This window comes from Rhineura floridana, chromosome 19 (genome assembly GCF_030035675.1).
Source record: "Rhineura floridana isolate rRhiFlo1 chromosome 19, rRhiFlo1.hap2, whole genome shotgun sequence".
Lineage (NCBI taxonomy): Eukaryota > Metazoa > Chordata > Lepidosauria > Squamata > Rhineuridae > Rhineura > Rhineura floridana.
In genome coordinates this window covers 9,645,632-9,669,025 of record NC_084498.1, presented here as the reverse complement: position 1 = coordinate 9,669,025, position 23,394 = coordinate 9,645,632, and the positions used below count along the sequence as shown (strand labels likewise).

Sequence of the window (23,394 nt, the reverse complement as noted above, 5' to 3'; positions counted from 1 at the left end):
CCCACTTTGGGGGGCTGTCAACTGCATTCCAATCTGAGGAGAGGGCAAGAAATCACCTCGGTGGTGTTTTGAGACTTGACAAGTTATGTTTCAACAGCAGGAAAGTTTCCTGGTGCAGAGTTGCTTCCTCCCCTTTAATTCTCCACTCTGGGCGCTGCTGGGGGCTCCTATAGGGATTGGGGGGAGTCAGGAAGGATTCTCTGTAAAGCAACCTGGCTAACCAGATGCTTTTTACCTCTGCATATACCCAGCAAGCCAGCGAGAAAGAGGCAGAAAGACAGAGGAAGCTACAGCAGGGAGTCACTGATGCCAAGAGGGGTGGGAGGGGTGGCTCCATTTTGGTACTAGTCGTGGAGGGCAGCGGCTGTCACCAAGGCTTCACAGGCCATAGCATAGGATGGTTGAGTTTTCCCTACTACTCAGCTGTCATGAAGATGGTCAAAGAAGTCTCTGAGGCAAGGTTTTGTAACTGTAGTGAAACTGATAGCTCTGCACTGGCAATTAAAATCCATACCCCCACCAAAGGAATGGCTGGAGAATGTTTGGACCATAGACTGGAATGGGGATGTTAACATTTATTGATTGATTGATTGATAGAGTGCACTTGTATACCGCCCCATAGCCGAAGCTCTCTGGGCGGTTTACAGCAATCAAAAACATTAAAACAAATATACAATTTAAAACACATATTTTTAAAACAATTTAAAACACAATTTAAAAAAAATAAAAACAATTTAAAACACATTTATAATCATCTCAAGGAATCGAGTTGGAGACACTTAATAGCCACTTGTTGACATTTGCTGCATATTGGAAACAGTACTGCAATACTATAACACCAAAGGAGATCCCAGACCATACTTTCCTTAGCACTATAACCTTCTATAGCTGTGCATAGTTGGAAATGACAATAAAATGTTTTCAAAAGAGAGGGGATTTGAAAGCACAATTGATATATAAGTGCTAGTGAATAAAGTTGTCAGGAAGATCCCAGTTCAAATCGCACTTCTGCTATGAACTCATGGGTTAGCCTTCAGAAAGCTGCTTATCTCCATCTCAGCCCTTCACCTGCAATGTGGGAACCATGATACTGACCTACCTTATAGGGTTGTTGTAAGGGATTAATGAATAGTGGGGGTTTTTTAACCTAATGCAGTGCACCCTCCCTCCAGGGATATAAGCCAGGGATGGGAATCCTCTGGTCCTTCAGATGTTTCTGGACTACAGTTCCCTTCTCATCCCTAACTACTGGCTATGCTGACTATTGCCAATGGGAGTTGAACCACATCTTAGAGGGCCACAAGTTCCCCATCCTTGCAATAAGTGGCTTGGAGCTCAAACAGCCCAGTTCCCTTCCCCACTTCCCAACTGATGCCTTCTACATTCCATGGCTCAGCTACCTTCAACATTCTCTTGGTCCTGGAAGCTCACCCACAGGTTGTTTTGGGCCTTTTAAAAACATTATTTTCATCTTTAATTTTCAAAGTATACTTCCGCACACCTGTAAAGCCCCTTATGTGTATGTAAACCACAACCTTATTTTTGAGTGGCACCACATCTTAAGAGGTTGGCATTTTAAGAAATTTGGTATAAGAAGAAATAACAACAAACCATGTCAGCAACGTGGCATTTATGCAGTGCTTTCATCTGTTCTCCTCACACTATACAGGGAGATTTCAGAAGGGAAGGAGAGAAAAACTAGCACGATTTTCCTTTCCCATCTTCTGAAACGTCCCTCCCCTCCAGTTTTTTTTTCTTTCAGTTCAGGACATCACTACAAGGCTTTTGTTTCAGATTGTCTGGAGCACTAGCTGGGGATGTTTCTGCAGGTCCCCCGTTGTTGCTGTGATGAGGATACACTCCATTCCTCAGATGGGGCACTGCTGAGAATACTGCATGCCTCAGAGGTTATGTAGTATGCACTGAAAATTGGGCGTTTGGTGTTGCAGCTCCAGTCCTCTGGAATCAGTTACCAGCTGAAATTAGACAAGCACCTAGCATTTTGATATTTAGGCAACTGTTTTTGTTTAAGAAGGCTTTCCCTGTCATTTTATGGAATAATGAAATTGTACAATTGTAAAAATGGTTGCATTGCTTTCAGTTTACTGAGTTTGTAATCTCTTGCATTGTATCTTATTTTATTGTACCCTGCTTCAGTAATTTTTGATTGTGAAGTGATTTGTAAATCTGAAAATAAATAATTAATTTGTTTTCTTGGGTCCAAGTTGCTGCTGTTGTTGTTTATATATTGCATTGCGTAATGTACACACAATATGTCCCCCAATCATCCATTGTAACTCTCATGCTCATCCGTGCTGTATTCCTTTAGACGGTGGCTGACTGTGTCCTCTACTATTACTTGACCAAGAAGAATGAAAACTATAAGAATCTGGTGAGGAGGAATTATCGGAGACGCGGAAAGAACCAGGTAAGAAAGGCAGAGATGGTCATACGAGTGTGTATGTGGAAACTTTTGCTTGTTTGTCATGCACTGACCGAGTGGAAGCAAACCTGGGAAGTTGCCTAGTGCTGAGTCAGACCATTGATCCATCTAGCACAGTATTAAGCACACTAACAGGCAGCTGCTCTCCAGTGTTTGAGACAGGTGACTTCCCAGCCTTACTTGGAGAAGCCAGGGATTGAATATGGGATCTTCTGCATACAAAGCAGATGCTTTGCCACTTTACCCCCAAATAATTGTGGCTAGAAATCATAAATGCCAGAGTTTGGATGCACATGGCTGATCATGAGAACATAAGAAGAGCCCTGTTGGATCAGGCCAGAGACCCATCTAGTCCAGCATCCTGTTCTCGCAGTGGCCAACCAGATGCCCATGGGAAGCCCAAAAGCAGGATATGAGCACAAGAGCACTCTCACCATAGCAACTGGTATTCCAAGGCATATTTTCTCCCACAGGGGAGGTAGAACACAGCCATCGTAGCAAGTATGGATAGGGCTGTTTGTGGCCTACAGTTCCGGGATTGTCTTGTGGGCAAAAGTTGGTATATGGCGCAGGCTTCAACATTATTTATTTATGTATCTATTTATTATTACATTTATATCCCACCTTCCCTCCAAGGAGCTCAAGGTATGATACAAACACGGTTCTCCCCATCCCGATTTTATCCTCGTAACAACCCTCGAGGTAGGTTAGGCTGAGAGACAGTAACTGGCCCAAGGTCACCAGGGAGCTTTATGGCTGAGCAGGGATTTGAATCATGGGCTTCCCGGTCCCAGTCTGACATTAACCATTACATCACACTGGCTCTCTGACACCCTTGGTTTATCTTCTTTTTTTCTGGTAATGCATTATCATTATCTATGAATTATCTCATGCTGAAGCCTCTTAGGTAATTCACAGTGAAATTAATTAAAAACATCCAGTATAAACAGTACCGAATATAAAATAAATTTAGCAAAACTACTGTGAAAATAAACAGTAAAATCCCAAACTCAAGAACAAGCACAATCTCCATCAAATTGAACAACCCAAATAAATAAAGTTAAAAGCACTGACCTAATACAAGATGTTTGAGTTGTTAGAAGGCCTGGGGGAAAAGACAGGTGTTTGCTGACCCTGAAAAGATATTAAAGTGGGCACCCGGTGAGCCTCTTTGGGGAGAGCATGCCACAAGTGGTGGGCCACCACAGAAAAAACTCTCTTGTTGCCATCCCCATACATTAGCAGGTGCGGGCCCTCTGAGGAGGGTCTCTGTATATGGCCTTAGGACCCAGGTAGATTCATATGGAGTTAAGTGTTCTTTCGGGTACTGGGGTCTCAAGCCATTGTAAGGCTTTATGTTCATTGGGCTAGGTATATATAGCCATCTGAGGCTTTCTAGGTTAAAACCAGCAACTTGAATTGGGCCCAGAAATGTACTGGAACCCAGTGCAGGTGAATTCTTCAGTGCCACAAACTGAGTTAAGATTTTTATTGGATAGGAGACAGGGAGGGAAGGGCTATAGCTTAGTGGTAGAGCACCTGTTTTGCATGTGGAATGTCCAAGGCCAGTCCCTGGCCTCTCCAGTTAAACAGGTCTCATTAGCAGGACTGGGGAAGACTCCTGCCTGTGACCTTAGGGAGTTTCTTCCTGTTGGAGTAGGCACTGCTGGGCTTGGGGAAGGGCCATAGTTCAGTACTAGGGCACCTGCTTTGCTTGCCCAGGGTCCCAGGTCCAACCCTCAGCATCTCAAGGTAGAGCTGAGAATGATCCATCTGGAGCATCAATGGTTAACTGCTTCAGACATCTTGTGAAGACATACTTCTTCTTTGCCCAGGCTGTCCATGACCAATAAGATTGGGTCTTGTTATTTCTGTATTCCTGTTTTTATCATCCTGTTTAACTGTTTTTTATGATACTATTTTATTGTTTTTAAAGTTATTCCTGTACATTGCTTAGAGATTTTTTAAATAAGTGATTTAGTAATGCTTTTTAATAAATTATTAAACAAACCATGGAAAGCCAGTACAAGTCAGATTAGAGAGTTGCCCATGCTTTAGACCATTGCAATGAGCTGTCTTGAAAAACAGTCCAAAAACTGCATTTAGTCCAAAGTAGAGCTGCAAGATTAAATGTGACTGTGCGGTTCAGCCATATTATGCCAGTGCTTTATCAACGACACTGACCCCCAGTCTGTTTCCAGGTCTAATTTAAAGATTTGTTTTCATTTTAAAGTCCTACATGGCTTGAAACCAGATTACCCAAAAGATCACCTTCTCCTACCCAAAGCTGAGGATGCTCTTCAGAGTTCTTGCTCTGTGTGCCTCCACTCTATGTACACTGAGGCAGGTGGCTACTATGGAGAGGGCCTTCTTGGCAGTGGCATGCTCGGTATGGCATAGCCTCCCTGGATGAGTTTCCTTGGCACCTGCTTTGTGACCTTTTGGCAATAAACAAAGACCCTTTTGTTCATCCGCTCCTTTTAAACATTTTGCGTTTTAAAACAAAACATCTGGTGTCTCGTATTGAGTTGTGCTTTATTTTATAATATGAACTGTTAAGTGGTTTTATTTTTCCTCTGTTGGAAAGGAGAGTTTTTAGGCTGCATTTTATTAGGGATATAGGAAGCTGCCTTATACTGAGTCAGACCCATTGGTCCACCTAGCTCAGTATTATCTACACTGACTGGCAGCAGCTCTCCAGGGTTTCAGGCATGAAGTCTTTCCCAGCCCTACCTGGGGATGCCAGGGATTGAACCAGGAACCTTCTGCGCGGCAAACAGATGTTCTACCTCTGCTCTGGATGTAGAGCAAATGCTGTGACTTTGAGCTGCCACTTACCTCATAGCTCACAAGTGTCTGGGTAGCTAACTGTGCTCTGGGATAGCTCTCATTTCAATGGAGCAAGTGCAGGAAAACTTCCTGGAAGATTCTGATCCAAGTTCATTGGTGGGTGGGTGGCACGGTGTGCAGTTTCGATTTTCCTTCCTGAAAGATTCTGCCCCAAGTTCATTGGGAGGGAGGTGGCGGCACAATGTGCAATGTCGATTTTCCGCCTCAGACATGGGACTGTTTTTGGATGGCTCTAGGCAAGGAGGTTTGAACTTGGTTTTAAGTATCGCTGCCCAAAAGCAGATTTGGTTGGAAAGCAATACCATGTAAGGGAACAGAGAGACTGAAGTTCATGTCACAGCATCACAATGGAGAACATGGAGGGGTAAAGGGAGACAGAAGAGAAAGTACCACTGAGATGTTTGCAAAAAGTGTACTGTGAAAGCTGGTGGTGAAAACAATACTGTATGAACATAACAAGAGCCCTGCTTGATCAGACCAAAGGCCTGTCTAGTCCAGACTTTTGTTCTCATAGTGGCCAGCCTGATGCCTCTGGGAAGCCCACAAGCAGGATGTGATGGCAAGAGCCTCCCCCCGCGGTTGCTTCCCATCCTCTGGTATTCAGAGGCATGTTGCCTCTCATGTGGAGCAAGCATATTGGCCACCATGAGTAGTAGCCATAGATAGCGTTACCCTCCATAAATTTATCTAGTCCCATTTTAAAGCTTTCCAGGTTGGTGGCTGTTACTACATCATGTGGAAGTTGTTGTTATTGTTTCTTCACTTATGAATTGCTTCCCATGAGGCACCCTAACGGGATTAAAAACATATATAAAACAGTTACATATATATAAAAAATTGCATATATAATTTTTTTAAAAAAAAAATTGTGTGTGTGTGTTTGTATTTTCTGATAGAACAATAAAAACCTTATATGGATCCAGAGCAAGCTTGGGTGAAGTTCTGTTTGTTGTTTTCAAAGTCTATATTCATGTACAGTTTAAAGCAACAGCGCATACATAAAATTAGTTCAAATCTAAGACAGATACCAACTGGGATAAAGATATCCATTTAGAAGGCTTGTTGAAAGAGAAACATCTTTAGTAGGTGCTGAAAAGACAATAAAGAAGGCGTCTCTCATGTATGGAGCGGGAGGGAGTTCCAAAGGGTAAGTGCCGCCACACTAAAGGCCCAGTTTTGGCACTGTGCAGAATGCACCTCCTGTTAGGAAGGTATCTACAAGATGCCCTCTCCTGCAGAACACAGTGATCAGTGATCAGGGGGTGAGATGATCTATTAAATATCCTGGTCTGAAGCTGTATAAGGCTTTGCACACCAATATCAGCACCTTGAACATATTGTGGTAAATAATTGGCAGCCAGTGCAGTTCTTTCAGTAATGGCATCATATTGTTCAGCTATGAAGTATGTGAGGAAGTACTTACTCTTACATGTCCTGAGCCGCCAACATGCAGCCTTATTGGATGACCCTGGATTCTAATATTATTTCACTGCCCAAGGAGATGTGAAACATATTCAAGTGGTGTGACAAGGCTGTTGAGGAATTTAGCATCTTGTTTGTGGTCCATGTTTTTGCCCATATATGTGAGAAGAAGGCTTGAAAGCCACTGGTCCCAAAGTCAGCTGGGCTCCTGTTGGGAGGAAGGGCAGGATGTAAATCAAATAATAAATAAATAAACTGTATGATTTCCTGAATAACATTTGGCTGTTTTCAGTTATGTGGGGTAGAAAAATTCCCAGTGCTTAATTTTTCTGTGGAAAAATTTCCATTTCATAAGTTCATTGATAGCAGTGAATGATTTCAGTTGCAACCACAACATTAGGCAAGCTTTTAACTTTGTTTACTAAATAAACAAAGCTTTTAGCATCGTTTACTAAATACAAGTAAAATAAACATGTTGAATTATATCACCCTCCTCTAGGGCATCAGAATTTTTTCCAATACAACCTGAAAAATTTCCAGTGAAAGGTACCTACGCAAATAACCTTAATTCTATTCTCACATTGGCCAGCCAAATGCTTATGGGAAGTCACAAGCAGGACATGAGGGCAATAGCCCTTTCACATTTTGTTCCCAAATTTGCATAGGAAAATTTTCCTGTTCAAAATTGTACTGGAAAACCCACTTCACGCCTGTTTTACAAAATGGAAAACGCTACTTCGCTGACCCTGGGGATATAATTGTATAATCCCTGCTCTAAATAAAATGTTTCCATCAGAGGCGGGAATCTATTGAGGGCTGCATTTCTTCAGTGTGTGTGTGTGTAATCTGTTGTGGGGATGTGCCAGTGTTGCAAGGGGCCATAGGTAGACGGTGAGGCCAGAGTTAAAAGTGTGCAGGGCACTCTTTTCTTCCACCCCCCCTTCCATTTCTCTTCTCCACTCATGAAATTAAACCGAGGGCTGCATGAAATTAAAACCTCCCCTGGTTTAGATGGACCTGTCTGTGTCATAACCTGAGAATTATCATAGTTGAGGCTGGGAACCAAACTTCTCTTTTGCTTTTAAACCATATAGTGAGCAAATCTTTGTAAAGATTTCCTGGTCACCTGCTGGAGGTTAGGTCTTGCTTGTCACAGGTGCCTAGACTAGTAGTTGTCCAAAGTGTGGTATCGCTCCTGCAACAGCTAACTCACATGGTTAGTGTCAACAAAACATGGCCACTGAGAAACAAATGATTAAGGGTATGGAATGACTCCCTTATGAGGAAAGTTTGCAGCTTTGGGGGCTTTTTAGTTTAGAGAAAAGACAGATAAGAAGTTTTATGAAAGAAGTGTATAAAATTATGCATGGCATGGAGAAAGTGGATAGAGAAACATTCTGGCCCTCTTCCATAACCCTAGAACTCATGGACATCCAATGAAGCTGAATATTGGAAGATTCAGGACAGACAAAAGAAAGGATTTCTTTGCAAGGCACATAGTGATGGAACAAGAGGCAGTGATAGCCACCAACTTGGATGGCTTTAAAAGAAGATTAAACAAATTCATGCGTGATAGGGCTGTCAGGGGCTGTTAGCCATGATGGCTATGCTCTGCCTCCATGGTCAAGGGCAGTATGCCCCTGAATAGCCGTTGTTGGGATTCACAAATGGGGGGAGAGAGTGCTGTTTTGCTCAGGTTCTGCCTGACGGCTTCCCATAGCCTTCAGGTTGGCCACTATGAGAACAGGGTGCTGGACTAGATGGGCCACTGAATTAGCCCCCTAAGGAATGAGCAGGTCTTATTTGTATGCTAGATTTAGTAGATACTTGTTTATGATGATTAGGTGGTAAGTATTGTTTCTCACCCTGCACCTGTGGGAAGTGGTATTAGCAAATCTAATTGAACAAATAATGCTGAAGTTGGTAACTAGAGGCCACATGGGTGGATCCTCCATCAGTTGGCATCCTAAAGGTTGGAAGAGAAATGGGGAAAGTTCTATCTGCAGTAACAGAACTTACCACTTAAGGTGCTAGGATCCCTCTAGGAACACTTGCCCTAGTTGCTGGCCAGGAACACAGTGAACTGGGCAAATGGCCCAGCAGCTGTTTCCTTCAGGAAGACGGCAAGTATGAGAAGAATAAACAAACAAACAACCTGGAGCAAATCACTGTGTTTTGATGGAAGGTTATTTTGACCCAGGAACAGTCTCTCTCTCTCTCTCTCTCTCTCTCTCTGTGTGTGTGTGTGTGTGTGTGTGTGTGTGTGAGAGAGAGAGAGAGAGATATTTTGGCTCAAAAGCAGAGCTCCAGCACTCGAAAAGCACATGAATTGGCTCCTCAGTCATACAGACAAGCCAGCATTTGAGGGTTGTTTTTATTTTTACTGCGTATTACTGGTTAGCTGTCTTGAAAAATTATGTGGTTGCGTGTGTTCTGTTATGGCCAGGGCAACAGGGAGTGGGACCTTGCCACCCTCTGTGGTCCTTGGAATTGGGGAGGGGATGAGACAAATTAAAATACAAATATGCTGTAGGGTTAAGTTTGGCATCCTTAAAGATTAATTACTCACAGGCTGCAGCCAACACAGAGCTCCCAGTGACGAGGGCTGTGGTTTTATAGCTCATGACTCATCGGCTCGACTGAGAGCGACCGTGTTATTCCAGTAGATTGCAAAATCATAACAGGAATGCCGTGGCTGGTTTACGGCTCAACTATGCAAATCGCCAGGAAGCCATTTGAGCCGGAGAGCGTAAGGCACGCTGAGCTGGGATGGCAGAGCTGTGAAAAGGCACCGGGGGCACCAGGAGGAGGTGATGGGGGGCTTTCTGGGAGAGAGGGGCTGGGACCTGAGAAAGAAAGAGAGACGGAGTGTCCTCTGAGGGAAGGCAGCACCGTTTGGTGTTCTGGACAGATTTGGCTAGGCCTTGCTGCGAGCGAATATTTGGAAGGGAATTTTCAGAAAGGCTCAAGAAAGTCCTCCCCACCCCAAGAGCCAGATGGATGTGCTTCTCTGCTCCTTGGCTTCAAGGTGCTAGGCTTTTAAAAAGGGGTTCTTGGCCCCATCGTTAGGGGAGGGGGCGTTTGAGTGTCCTGTGTGTGGCAACGTCTCCAAATGGAGGAGGGGGGAGAGAAAACATTAAAGGCACAGTCTTCTCCCCCCCCCATTCTTCAACTGTTTCCCGCCAAAACCTCATAGCCGTGAGGTAAACAGAAGAGAAAAGCCTCTTGGGATGGAGAAGGGGGATGAAAAGAGAGGCTGTTGGATTTTTGGGAACTGTGTTCCTTGTACTCTTGGGCCGTGTAGGAAGGAGGAATAGGTCCTGAGGGGAGAGAGAGAGAGAAGCCGCCGTTCCGAGATTCGGTCACGGAGAACTGGCAGGGCTGACACAGAAATGTTGCAACTGCCTGTGCTCTGTTTATATCAGCGGGCATGCTATTTTAAAGATAAGCTATCTGCTGGGTGGTGTTTCCCTGGTGATTGATGTGTGTTTGTGTGTGTGCGCGCACACGATTGCGTAGACGGAATTAAGTGGAGTGTGCGCTTGGGTGGTTGTTTTTTTGGGGGAAGTGCTGGCAGCGTGCGCCGCTCAGGATGCAACTGGAAATCGGGACAAAGGTGAGCAGCTGTTGATAATTAATGCCGAGGGAGGGAACAGTGCCATGAGCCTCAAGGCCACTGGAGCCGATCATTAACAGCTGAGGAGGCCTGGTGCCTTTTAGCAGCAGCCTGGAAGGAGCACATTTCTCACAACAACACGAGATTGTTTTGGAGGGGGGATAAGAGGAGTGGGGAGACATGGAGCTGCACCTGTTGAAGCTGATGCATTTATTTTCATGTTGGTAGGGATTAAGGCTACTTCTATACCACAGACACAAATTGGTTTAACTTAAGTGGGCATCCGCCCCATTCCAAGAGAACTGTCATTTTCTTGGAGTGTCCTGTCAGCTCTCTGTAGGGGATTTAGAGAACTGCAGGGTGCCTTACTTGTGACAATTGCCAGGACAAAATTGATTGATTGTTCAAACATTTTTATGCCACCTTTCACATCAGGTCTGAAGGCAGCGTACAAGAGCATTTCAATTGTGAATTTCGAAATACTGGATTAGTCCTAACTGACTGAGAGTAGACCCGTTAAAATGAATGAACCTGCTTGACTTGGGTCCATTCATTCTAATGGGTTTTGTCTGAGTAGGACTTGAAAATGGAAATGGACTGCCTTCAAGTCGATTCCTATTTATAGCGACCCTATGAATAGGGTTTTTATGGTAAGTGGTATTCAGAGGTGGTTTTACCATTGCCTTCCTCTGAGGCTGAAAGGAAGTGACTGGCCCAAGGTCACCCAGTGAGCTTCATGGCTATGTGGGGATTCGAACCCTGGTCTCCCACTCTCTAACCACTGTGCCACACTGGCTGTCTGCGTAGGGCTTAGTTGGATACAATCTATTAGAAATAAAACACATTTCCATTTCCAAGATGCAGCTCAGAATGGATTCACATTTATAGTAGAAACAGGCCCGAATTACTGTAGGGCAGGGGTATGGAACCTGGGACCTTCCCAGATGATGCTAGACTCCAGCTCCCATCAGCCCTAGCCAGCATGTTCAGTGGTCAGGAATGGTGGGAGTTGTAGTTCAGCAACGTCTATAGGGTACCAGGTTCTCCTGGCCCTGCTGTAGGCCATTCATATCATCTGATAAACTCAGGTAGGAGAGGTCTATATTAGTCTTGATAGCTTAGTAGAGTCTCCGTATGTAGAGGCAGTAGCCCTGTACAAACATTACTTGTGTATAGGGCATACTTGAGTACTTGTGTACTTTTAGCCCCTCCCTGTTAACAGGCCGTTTTTAAAAACAACCATGCATTGTGCACGATTGTCTGTAGTGAAGGCCAATGCACAAGCTCCTCCTCCCCTTGTGGGTGCTACTAGAGCACCCACACAATCAGATGTCTAGATTGCATGGAACCCCCACACCAGTGCTGGGGAACCTCCACCCATGGGCCTAGTTATAGCCACCAAGCCTCCCGCATTAGCCTGCCAGGCCATTTCAGCCAAGTTACCCCCACCTGCCCTCCACCTGACATCATCTATCAAACCGTGTAGGAAAATGTACAGCCCACAACATAGCTGATTGCTGGGTCTTCTGAAGTCCTGTGCACAGTGTTTTCAAGGCACAGCTGATCAACTGCAAACCACCAGGTGTGGGGCAGATGAAGGTGTGACTCAGCCAAAAGGGAGTTTGCAGGTGCCTGCAAAGCCATGTGCACAGGGCTTTGCAAGAACCAACAGTCAGCTGTGCGTTTGGCTTGTAGTAAATCAAGTCCTACTCAGAGTAGACCCATTGAAATTAATGAACCTAAGTTAGTAATTTCCATTAACTTTAGTGTGTTTACACTAAGTAGTACTGGTGCCTGCACAGTTTGGTTTGAACTGTGCGGTCACCTGATATTATTGTGACAGGTTTGACAGGTGGGCAGGGAGCAGGGGAGATGACAGTCTGGCCCACTGGACAGACCCACTTTTTCACCCTATCCTGCAGGCAAGGGGGTGCTCATGCATTGTCTGTGTACAACATGTGCATGTTTAAAAAAGAAGACCCAGTGACAGGATTGGGGCTAAAAGCATCCCTCCCTCCCAGGTCTGTACTCGAGCATGCCCTACACAAGAGTAATGCATAAAGTTAGTTTAGATCTGAATGCTGGGTATTGAGATAAATAGGGGGCAGCCATTCATTTGGCTAGCCACTTTTAATTGATTAATTGGTCAGCCACTTTTCTACACAAATATGTGCACTCAAAGCAACTTACAGTTAATAAAAATTAAAAGTAAACAAATGTTTGTTAAGTATATAAGATGGTGGAGCAACCCTTCTTAGGAAGGCTGCACAACAGAAGTCCTTCAAAAGCCTTTCAAAGTTAAGACGCAAATGCCTGAAAGAGGAGAAATGTTTTTGCCTGGCACCTAAAGATGGATCTCCTTGGGGCGAGTGTTCCACAAATGGGGAGCCACCACTGAGAAGGCCCATTCTCATGTTGCCACTCTCCACACCTCCTTTGGTGGGGGCACACAAAGAAGGGCCTCCAATGCCAACTCAGGGTTTGGGTTAGTACATATAGGGATAGGCAGTCCTTGAGGTACTGGGGACCTGAGCTGTATAAAGCTTTATAAGTCAAAACTAGCATTTTGAATTGAGCCCAGAAACTAACTGGTAGCAGTGCAGTTGCGCCAAAATTGGTGTTATCTGCTCAGACTGTCTTGTTCTGATGAGCAGTCTGGCTGCTGAATTCTGCCCCAGCAGCAGTTTCTGAACTGTCTTCAAAGGCAGCCCCACATATAACACATTGCAGTAATCTAACTTAGAGGTTACCATAGCATAGACAACAGGCTACCCCTGTCCAGATAGGGTCATAGCTGGGCCGCCAGCTGAAGCTGATAGAAGGCACTCCTCGCCACTGGAGCTACTGGAGCCTCAAGTGACAGTAGTGGCTCCAAAATTACTTCCAAGCTACATACGTGCTCATTCAGAGTGAGTGTAACCCCATCAAGAGCAGGCTACAACCCCTTCATCCAGTCTAGGGAACCACCCACTAACAGTCAGTCTTGTCTGGATTCAGCTTCAGTTTATTGGCTCTCATCCAGTCCGTTACTGAGGCAAGACATTGATCTAGCACATCTACTGCCGCACCTGGATGTAAAAGAGAGAGAGTGTTGTGTGCCATCAGCATATTGCTGACTACTTACTCCAAATTTCCTGATGACCCCACTCAGTGGTTTCATGTAGATGTTAAATAGCATGGGAGATAAAGTGAAACCCTGTGGACCCCCACCTTGGAGGCTTCATGGAGCCAAAACAATACCCCCCAAGTCTCACTCTCTGAGAGCAACCATCCAAGTAGGATCAGGACCACTGCAAAGCAGTGCCGTCCACCCACAATTCAGATAGCCGCTTCAGTAGAATACCATCATCAATTGTATCAAAAGCCACTGACAGATCAAGGAGGATTAATAGGGACACACTCCCCTTATCTCTCTCCTGACAGGTCATCATACAGGGCTACCACGGCAGTTTCTGTGCCAAAACCGGGTCTGAACCCCAATTGAAATGGATCTAGAAAACTTTGGAGAAACAGAATATCATACCAGTCAGAGCTGGCCAATATGGTGTCCTGCAGATGTTGCCCGCCTACCAACAACCCCAGCCAGTGGGTCCCAATGATCAAGGATGCTGAAAGTTGTAGTCTAGCACACGTGGAGGGCATCATGTTTGCTATGCTTGAACTAGTTAGACCTTTGGTATGATCCAGCAAGGCAGATCTTTCTTTTTAGTCCTTTTAATTTGCAAAGAAGCTTTGCAACCTTCATAACATTCCAGTGGCATCGGTCACTGTTGTTCCCATTTTACAGATAGGGAACAGAGGCTAAGAAAGAGTGGCCTTCGCATTGCATGGGTTGAATTCAATCATCTCCAAAATCCAAGCCAAGTTCATGCTTAGTCGTGTATCATTCACTATCATCTCATTAAAGTCTTTGGTCTGCCCTCTTTGTACAGCAGGGAACACACAAACAGTGTCAGGTTTGAGACACAGTGTGCTTTGATAACCTGCTAACATGCATGGCAAAGCTAGGTCAGCAGCCATGTGGATCAACACTAACAGAAAACCCCACATAGTACAGTGCCACCTTTTTTGTGGATTGTTGCTTCTGGCCTGTAATTGAAGTACTGAAGTGACGTCTTTGTTTTGGACACAACCTTAAAAACAAACTCTGGCAACTCTGTTCCGTTACAGAGGCTTTCCTGGAGTGTGATTTGAGTCCAGAGCAGTTTTTAAATCAGGCTGTCATTGTGGTTTATAGCCAAGAAGTTGTGATGGTTCCCGCTGGACCACTTTTTATGCAGCCAGCTAGCTGTATAGCCTTCCAGTGCCAGCGTCTTTGGGATGTGGGAAGCCAATTTTGTCAGCTGTGTTTTGACTGAAAGTTTGTTAGTGTGTGCCTTACTGCAGAAAGAGGCAAGACCATAAACCTTAAATGGAATGGCAGTGTATTTGCCCAGCTAAGCAGCCTCCAGGATCGCTCAGGACTTAAGAACTGACCTACGTGCTATGCAGGAAGAGGTGATAGAATTCTGGGCAGTATCTCTGTTGGTGGGGTTGATTACATACAAAGTTCTAATGTCCTTCCATGCTGAAAAGCTCCCTGCAAATAATGATTGGGGGTGGGTAGGAGTTCCTTGGTGTGCTGGCTTACTGCATAAATGGGTGTTCGGTGCATGTGTACTTGCTTGTGTGGGGGAGAAACCTTTAAAAAATGCAAAACGGGTTCAGTCCAGAGTTCTGCCATCTCTTCCTGTGTAATGTAGAGGTAGTCCCTAATTCAGCTGTACTGGCTGGGGCTGATGGGAGTCCAAAACATGCAGGGGGCACTAGGTTGGTAAAGGCTGAACTAGTTAGTCAAGCTAACTATAACTGAGTTAGGGGTGGGAGGAGTCCTTTTCTGAATTTTCTGATTCTTTGTCGGAGCTAAGGTGATCTCTGGCTCAAAGGTTCATTTGCTCCCAATCCACCTCCTCCAGTTGTTCAAATGGACAGGAGTCAAGAGTTCAGGACACCATTGAGGAAGAGCGTGCACTGCTTGTTCCTTGCTCTCCCTTAAGCAGGCTGAAGATCCTGGTGTCGCTAGGGAGACTAAAGTTACATGGATTATTAAGGCTCACTGTGTTCTATGTGTTTGGTTTGTGTGTGTGTGTGTGTGTGTGTGTCTTAGACAGATGGAGGGTATAAGCATGCATGGAGGGGGTCTTGGAGCTAGGGGTCCTTGCATTCATGTTCCAGATCCTTATGTCCTGTTCCACCAGTGCTGTTTCTGCTGTGAGCCCCTCTGGGCTTTGAGGGCCATCTAGGTTGTAGGACCAGCCTGCCTGGATGCTCAGTCAGCTGACTCAAAGGTCCAATCCCAGTCCATTAGGCTCTATAAAGCCCTAGCCTCAGAGTTGGCTCCTTCAGTCTGTGGAAGGTGTCTAAGAATTTGACCCTTGCCTGTTTTTGACTGTGGACCTGCTTCTTACCAATCTGATTCTTGATTGCTGTCTTGGACCTTGACCTCATCCTATGTGGTATTGTTAGAGTGTTGGGCTAGAACCTGGGAGTCCAGGGTTCAAATTCCTACTCAGGCCCCATCTGCATTATACATTTAAAACAGTATCATCCCACTTTAAGTAGTCATGTCTTCCCCAAAAGAAACCTGGGGACTGTAGCTAAGGGTTCTGAGAGTTGCTTGGAGACTCCTATTCTTCTCATGATGCTGCAGTTTCCAGAAATCCCTGTGGAGAGGGATTAATTGTTAAACCACTCTGAGAAATCCCCAGTTTTGGCCTAGATTTCTTTTGGGATCCAGGTTTCCATTCTTTGTTCTGGATTGGCTTTTCATTCATCTCCTTTGGTTGCCTAAACCAGGGGCTCTCAAACTGTGGGTCCATGGACCATCGGTGGTCCACAAATTTCATTCAGATGGTCCACAGTATGTCCGCATTAAATGTTCTTATTGATTTTAATTGTATTTTATTGCATCTTTTGTTTCTTACATTGTAATTTGAATTCTATGGAATGCAAATTGTAATACAATAAATTACAATGTAACAAATAAACAATTAAAAACCGTTCAGCATCTAGTACAGCATATTACAATGACTACAACCAGCAGAAAAACCCTTAATTGGTCTGCAAAGACCCTCAGCAATTTTCAAGGGATCCCTGGGGAAAATAAGTTGAGAAGCACTGGCCTAGACTGAACCAGGTGGTTTCTCCAAAGAACTTGTAGTTTAGCACCTGTGAGGATGAAAAAGTTTCCATACCCATTTGAGGATGAAGCTATCAAAGTTTCCTACCCCACAAGATCTGTTCATTATTTCTTTCAAGATGTTGTGGATACAGTAAGTCTTCCATCGTCTTGATATTTCTGCAGCCATAACAAGCAAACCCACATAGATCCTTTGTGATAACTACGCAATAAACCATTGCAATAGTTGCCCTATGGAGGGAAAGGCAGTGCCTGATCTTTTAGCACTCTTAAAACATGTGACCCTGTGAAACCCAAATAATCCCTTTAGTAATCAACGAAGCATTTTGCAGAAGCGCTGATTGAGACAGCAGGAATGAGTGTGTGCACGTGCATTCCTGCTAGGGTTATGCTTTCTTCTCTTTTTAATAAAGGGGGTGGTGGTAGAGTAAAGTAAACTAGTATGACAGCCACATCCTCCAGCTTTCTTGTCACCTTCCAGTGATTCACTTCCAGCTGGTCCTTCTCCTACGCAAGAGAAGTGTGTCTCATTCAGCTCTTGATTTTTCTCTTTTGACAATTTTAAAGGTAAAGTAGCTGCAAATGTCTCTTCTGTGGGCTGTGGAGTGAAGGAAGCAAAACATTATTTGTAGAAACTTCCCATTCAGTTAATTACAGCTTGCCATGGTCTTCTCTGCAGGGTTGGCTGCAGGTTTGCCAGTAGCCTAGCTAGCTAGCTATAGTGCCTTGGCCTTCTGATCATGCCATGAGTTTTGTAGAGGGCAGCCTTTGCCAACCTGACATCCTCTAGATATTGTTAGGCTCCCAATTGCCATCAGATGTCATACTTCAGGGACAGTGCCCTCAGAGGCTAGGATCTTAATCCCAGGAAGTAAAAGGAATTGCTTACTCATGAGTAGACCTTTTACTTACAAGCCACACAACAACTCTGGGTTCATAGGCACATGCTGTGACATTTCTCTTTGGCCTGGACCTGGACCTTTTGGTGCTGGCATTTTTGAGGACTGAGGGGTGGTTCCACATCCTCGTCTGACAGCTCCAAGAGTCCCTCAGCAGGTCTTCCACTAGAAATCCCCTCCAGGGGACCCTCAACACTGATTTCAGGAGACTGTGCCTGCTCCTCAAGGTCCTCAACCTGTGAATGTCTGATTTGTTGTCCAAGGACTCAGTATCTGGCACCAAGTCAGGACCAGGTAGTTCATATTACTAGTTCTGAGCTTTAACTCTGAACAGCCCAGGCCCTAGGTATACAGACCTTTTCTGGTTGCCAAGATTGTCACCAGAAGACATGGGAACACCGGAAGCTCACTTATACTGAGTCACACCATTACTTCATCTAGCTCAGTATTGTATATACCAATAGTCCTCAACCTTTTCAGACCAAGGACTCACCTTTAGCCCAAACACGCATTTGGGGACCCATTTCTTTATGTTGTTTACCAAATATTTTTATGGTTGTAGTGCTGCTGTTGTGTTTCATATTAGATTGGCCACAATCTGGTAATGGGTCCCAACCCACCAGTTAAGGACACTGACTGGCAGCGGGTCTCTAGGACTTCAGATAGGGATCTTTCCCAGTCCTTCCTGTAGATGCTAGGAATCCAGCTGGGGACCTTCTGCATGGTCAGACCAACTGAGCTATGTTCCTGCCTCTAAATTTGAAGTAAGATTCCAGTCCTCATGGTTGTGAATAGAAGGCTGATTCAAATAGGGACATAGGAAGCTGCCTTATACCAAGTCAGACTCTTGGTCCATCTAGTTCAGTACTGTCTACCCTGACTACCAGCAGCTCTCCAGGCTTTTAGGTAGGGGTATCTGCCAGCCATAAGTGGAGATACTGGGTATTGAACCTGATATCTTCTGCATGCAAGGCAGCTGCTCTACCCTGAGTATGGCCTTTCCCTATAGACCCATGAGTGGTAATCACAGACAGGGTCTTTTGGTGGTGCTGCCCTAGGTTTGCAATTCTCTCCCTTTATCTGTTCGCTTGGCACCAAATCTGGTGGCTCCTAGGCATCAGGTAAAAAAAAAATGGTTTCTGTGCTTTTGAACACTATCCAGTTGCATTGCTACTTTTTAACAGCTGCTGTGTGCACAGTTGGTATATTTTGAAGTGATGGAAACTGGTGTAGCATAGCAATTAAGCGTTTGAGCTACAAACCAGGAAGTCCTCAGTTTGAATGTCTCCTCTGCCCATGAACCCATCACGCAGTTCCCACCGCCCACCCGCCATACGGTATGGGAATAATAATGATACCGGCCTACATTACAGGGTTGTTGCAAGGATTACTCAGGTTAATCCATGCAAGGGGCTTTGAACACCCAAAATGCTATACTAGTGTTTGCTAGTTTTTGTTGATTGTGTAAGCTACATTGGAAATTGTACATTGAAAGCGGTGGTGGAAATGCTTTTTTGAACACTATGGGGTGGTATTCAATGCTAGTCCTACTCAGAGTAGACCCACTGAAGTTAATAGACATAACTAACTTAGTTTCATTAATTTCAGTGAGTCTATAGTGAGTAGGACTTAGTTGAATTACAACTCCACAAATTTAAATAAATACTTGAGCCTTCAGTCTCCAGGGTGAAATTCAAATTTGCTTGGTCTCTCTGGGACTCTGTCTTGGCTCAGTGTTCTGGGAGTAGCCATTGCACTGTGCCCGGAGAGGGTTGGCTGTAGGATTCAGGGAGTGCTCAGTTCCAGAGCTGTCCTTCTCTTCCAGTGGTTGAGGTAGATTTGTGCGTGCGTGTGTGTGTATATATATATATATGCAGTTCCAGCTTTTGCACACTCACTCCTCTTAGTTGGCAACTCCCAACAAATCCATCAGCACCTAGAAAACACACCCAGGATGAGAAGGCTGGAGCCATGTTGCCTTTGGCAGCCAGAGAGGTCTCCTCCTTCCTCTCCCAGCACCTTGTGTGCATTGCTCCTTCTTCTCCTACCTTCTTGTTCATGCCACCTTTTGTCTTTGTGGAAGGGCCATAGTTCAGTGATAAGAGCATCTTCTTTTGCATGCAGAAGGCCCCAGGTTCATTCCCTGACATCTCTAGGTAGGGCTGGGAATGTCCTGTGTCTGAGGGGAAGGCCTATAGCTCAATGGGAAAGGCATCTACCTCACATGCAGATCCCAGGCTCAATCCCTGGTGTCTCCAGGTAGGGCTAGGAGAGACCCATGTCTGAAACCCTAGAGAACCACTGCCAGTCAGTACTAGCCAGTAATGAGCCAGATGGACCAGTGGTATGATTAGGTATGAGGACCAGCTTCCTATGTCCTTGTATCCCAGTGTGACCTGAAGTGCTACCTTCTCCACTGTCATCCACCCACTTGTTTGTTCATTTCTTTCTTAACAGCAAGTTTCTGTCTCTTGTGGCGGCAGGGAAGAGTATGGGGAAATCTCGTGCCCTCTCCATACCCGCCTTCCTTTTAACCCTGCCTCTTTCCGCAACGCTTGTAAATGGCAAATGCAAATCTTGAAACAAGAGTAAATCATCCAGACAAAATGCTTCCAGGAGTAACTTGCATGTTGCATAAGTTGTTATTGCAGAATGTTTATAGGAAGGTGTTAATTGCAGAATGCAAGGTGACTATGTCTTTTCTCAGCCATGTGAACAAATGGATCCAGCTATTTCCATAGAAAGTTAGCAGAGCCAAAGTCCAATCCCAGGTATTTTTCCCACCTTCCTGACATTTAAACACCTTTCACAGTTGCTTCTTGAGCACACAGATGCTTTGGCAATAGCGTGTATGTACATGGATGATCTTTGGGAAGAATTGGCACGTTGGTGTGTGTTGCAGAACAAAAGGATTTATGTGTTGGCTTGTTAGACCTGGATTTCTATGTTCTTTAGGTGGTAGATTTATAGGAACAATTGATATAAACAAGTGCAGACAGAAGAAGTGATGCGAAGGCGGGGGAAACAGAACAATTTAGAGGGAAAATCCCCCCCCCAGTTTCTTCCCCTAAAACTGTGGTCTGCAGGCCACCAGTGGTCCAAAAGCTTCCTTCAGGTGGTCCATAGTATGCCTGCAATTTATTTATTTAATTATTTGCCAACTTTTGTGTACCACTTAACTGTAAATAAAAGCCCTAGCTGGTGTGCAAAATACAGTTAAAAATCATAGAACATCTAGCACAGTGCATTACAATTGGTACAACAGGCAGAAAAATCATTATGTGGTCCACCAAGACCCTCAGCAGTTTTCAAGTGGTCGATGGGGAAAGAAAGGTTGGAGAACCACTGTCCTAGAACTCCCCCCTCACACACACACCTCTACCCCCAGTTTTTCCTAGAGGGAAATGAGAAATTTGGGGGAAGACTGGAGGAAAAACACCTATGAAATGTTTTCTCTTTTGTAATGAGTAAAATGCTTTTTAAGATGAGGGTCCAGTGGCGTACCTAGCGTATTTGACACCCGGAGCGGATCATTTTTTAACACCCCCCTCCTCTGTACGACAAAATTATTTTTGGTAATAATCATGAAATGAAACAAATAATAATAATAATGGCCAGAAAAGAAACGCAGACAGTGAAAATTTTCTTTTATTGAACTTTGTATATATAATCATGCCAGTAAAAAAACATAAATAAATTAAAAATAAAATAAATATTACAGTACAAAAAAGGAAAAGAGTAATGGATTAATACTTTTTAATTATATTAATGTATTTTTTGAAAAAAGGGAAAAATGTATACCTACATATTGCTCTTTCCTGACTAGCACTTGGATATGAGGAAGCAAGCCCTACTGAGTCCATTTTCCATGTGAAGAAGTTTAAGACTGGAGTGATGGGAAGGAAATTCTTCTAGGGGCTGCGAGTGAAGAGTAAACTGTTCTGACAGTGGGAGGGTTCCTTTTCTGCAAGAGCCGTGTGCTTCCTCAGTGCAAAGCCTTAGTCTAGAAGGAGAACTAACTGTTGATATATCTCTTGGCTAGTGTCTAGGGCTGTCAGAGAGCAGTCCTAACATCCTGATCTTCGCCACTTGACAAAGGCAGGCGTGTCTTTGGAACTGACAACACGGACCTAAGCACGATTCTTTGGAAATCAGTCCATTCATTCCAGAGTCCCTTCCCAACAAGCGCATACCGCCTTAGTTTTAAATGAAGGTGTTTAGGACTAGGACTAGTTTTATGAGTAAGGAAGAGAGAAATAGAAAAATGAAGCGGGAAGCACAACTGAGCTTAACTTTGGGAGAACTGTAGCGCTGTATTACTTTGTTTTGTTTCCTTTGGCCACTAGCAGGAGGAAATCCAGACTGCATTGTATTTGGCCAGTGATCTTTCTGTGTGTTGCCTTCCCTCTAAACTGTGTATATGCAAAACTGAAAGTTTGGTCTCGAGGCTGCTGTCTGGCATGTAAAAACATTTGAAGCTGTAAGCAAGCACAGCTAATATATAAGAAACACGAAATTCGCAAGACTTTCCAAGCAAGACTGGGGTCCTGCTCTTAGTTCAGTGGACAGCTGCAAAACTATTTGGGAAAGAAGGTTGCTATTATCCTATTCTCATTTAGGTTTCCCCACCAAAAATTGAAATTAATGTTAAGAGGCCTGCAAAGCAAAGATTTGGTATTATTTCTTTCTCTCCCTCCCCAAAAAATATTCTTGCTCTTCTGTCTAATATATTCTGATTAGCAAGCTAGCTAAATGTGGGCTGGATGGAACAAGTATCAGGCGGATCCACAGCTGGCTCCAGAATCATACTCAAAGAGTGCTTATCAATGGTTCCTTCTCAAACTGGGTGGATGTAACGAGTGGGGTAACACAGGGCTCGGTCCTGGGCCCAGTGCAACATTTTTATTAACAACTTGGAAGAGGAGGTACAGAGCATGCTTATCAAATTTGCAGATGATACAAAATTGCGGGGCATAGCTAATACCGTGGAAGACAGAAAGAAAATCCAAAGGGACCTTGATAGGCTGGAGCATTGGGCTGAAAACAACAGAATGAAATTCAACAGGGATAAATGCAAAGTTCTACACTTAGGAAAAATAAACCACAGTTATAAGATGGGGGATACTTGGCTCAGCCATACGACATGTGAGAAGGATCTTGGAATTGTCGTTGATCACAAGCTGAATATGAGTCAACAGTGATGTGGCTGCAAAAAAGGCAAATGCTATATTAGGCTGCATTAACAGAAGTATAGTTTCCAAATTGTGTGAAGTATTAGTTCCCCTCTATTCAGCACTGGTTAGGCCTCATCTTGAATACTGTGTCCAGTTCTGGTCTCTGCACTTCAAGAAGGATGCAGACAAACTGGAACAGGGTCAGAAGAGGACAACAAGGATGATCAGGGGACTAGAAACCAAGCCCTATGAGGAGAGACTGAAAGAACTGGGTATGTTTAGCCTGGAGAAGAGAAGACTGAGGGGAGATATGATAGCACTCTTCAAGTACATGAAAGGTTGTCACATAGAGGAGGGCCGGGATCTCTTCTCAATCATCCCAGAGTGCAGGACACGGGATAATGGGCTCAAGTTGCAGGAAGCCAGATTTCGACTGGACATCAGGAAAAACTTCGTAACTGTTAGAGCCATACAACAATGGAACCAATTACCTAGAGAGGTAGTGGGCTCCCCGACACTGGAGGCATTGAAGAGGCAGCTGGACAGCCATCTGTTGGGAATGCTTTGATTTGGATTCCTGCATTGCGCAGGGGGTTGGACTTGATGGGCTTATAGGCCCCTTCCAACTCTACTATTCTATGATTCTAATAGAGATGAGTAAAAAGGTAGACTGCCTTGCATTGGTGCCATGCGCCTTCCCTGTCTTAATGCCCAGACGCTCCGCCTGGTCACAGTTTTCCTTTTAAAAGGATAAAGTTACAATAACCACAAACAGTAGCATGCTAACCTTTGCAGTTTGAGCAGGTGACGGC

General features: G+C 44.5%; 1 protein-coding gene and 1 long non-coding RNA gene across 21 annotated transcripts in view; one reads left to right on the top strand and one right to left on the bottom strand.

Annotated features, from left to right (window-relative positions):
* Positions 1-23,394, top strand: part of NCOR2 (nuclear receptor corepressor 2) — a 477,973-nt gene that overhangs the window by 278,276 nt on the left and 176,303 nt on the right. For 15 of the 19 annotated variants that reach the window (XM_061603067.1, XM_061603079.1, XM_061603080.1 and 12 more), the window contains one exon: positions 2,330-2,428. In XM_061603067.1, coding sequence (XP_061459051.1) covers positions 2,330-2,428 — 99 coding nt within the window. Of the gene's footprint in view, positions 1-2,329; positions 2,429-9,382; positions 9,526-10,254; positions 10,332-23,394 lie in introns of those variants that run through there. The other 4 variants (XM_061603078.1, XM_061603077.1, XM_061603074.1 and 1 more) reach the window with 3 other exon arrangements.
* On the bottom strand, positions 779-10,302 carry LOC133373400 (uncharacterized). 2 transcript variants are annotated; one of them, XR_009759673.1, is made up of 4 exons: positions 9,285-10,302; positions 6,717-6,923; positions 3,518-3,577; positions 779-1,976 (listed from the first exon to the last, which is right to left on the bottom strand). It is a non-coding gene; the product is annotated as an uncharacterized LOC133373400 (long non-coding RNA). The 2 variants fall into 2 exon arrangements; XR_009759674.1 differs by lacking the exons at positions 779-1,976; positions 3,518-3,577 and adding an exon at positions 5,819-6,082.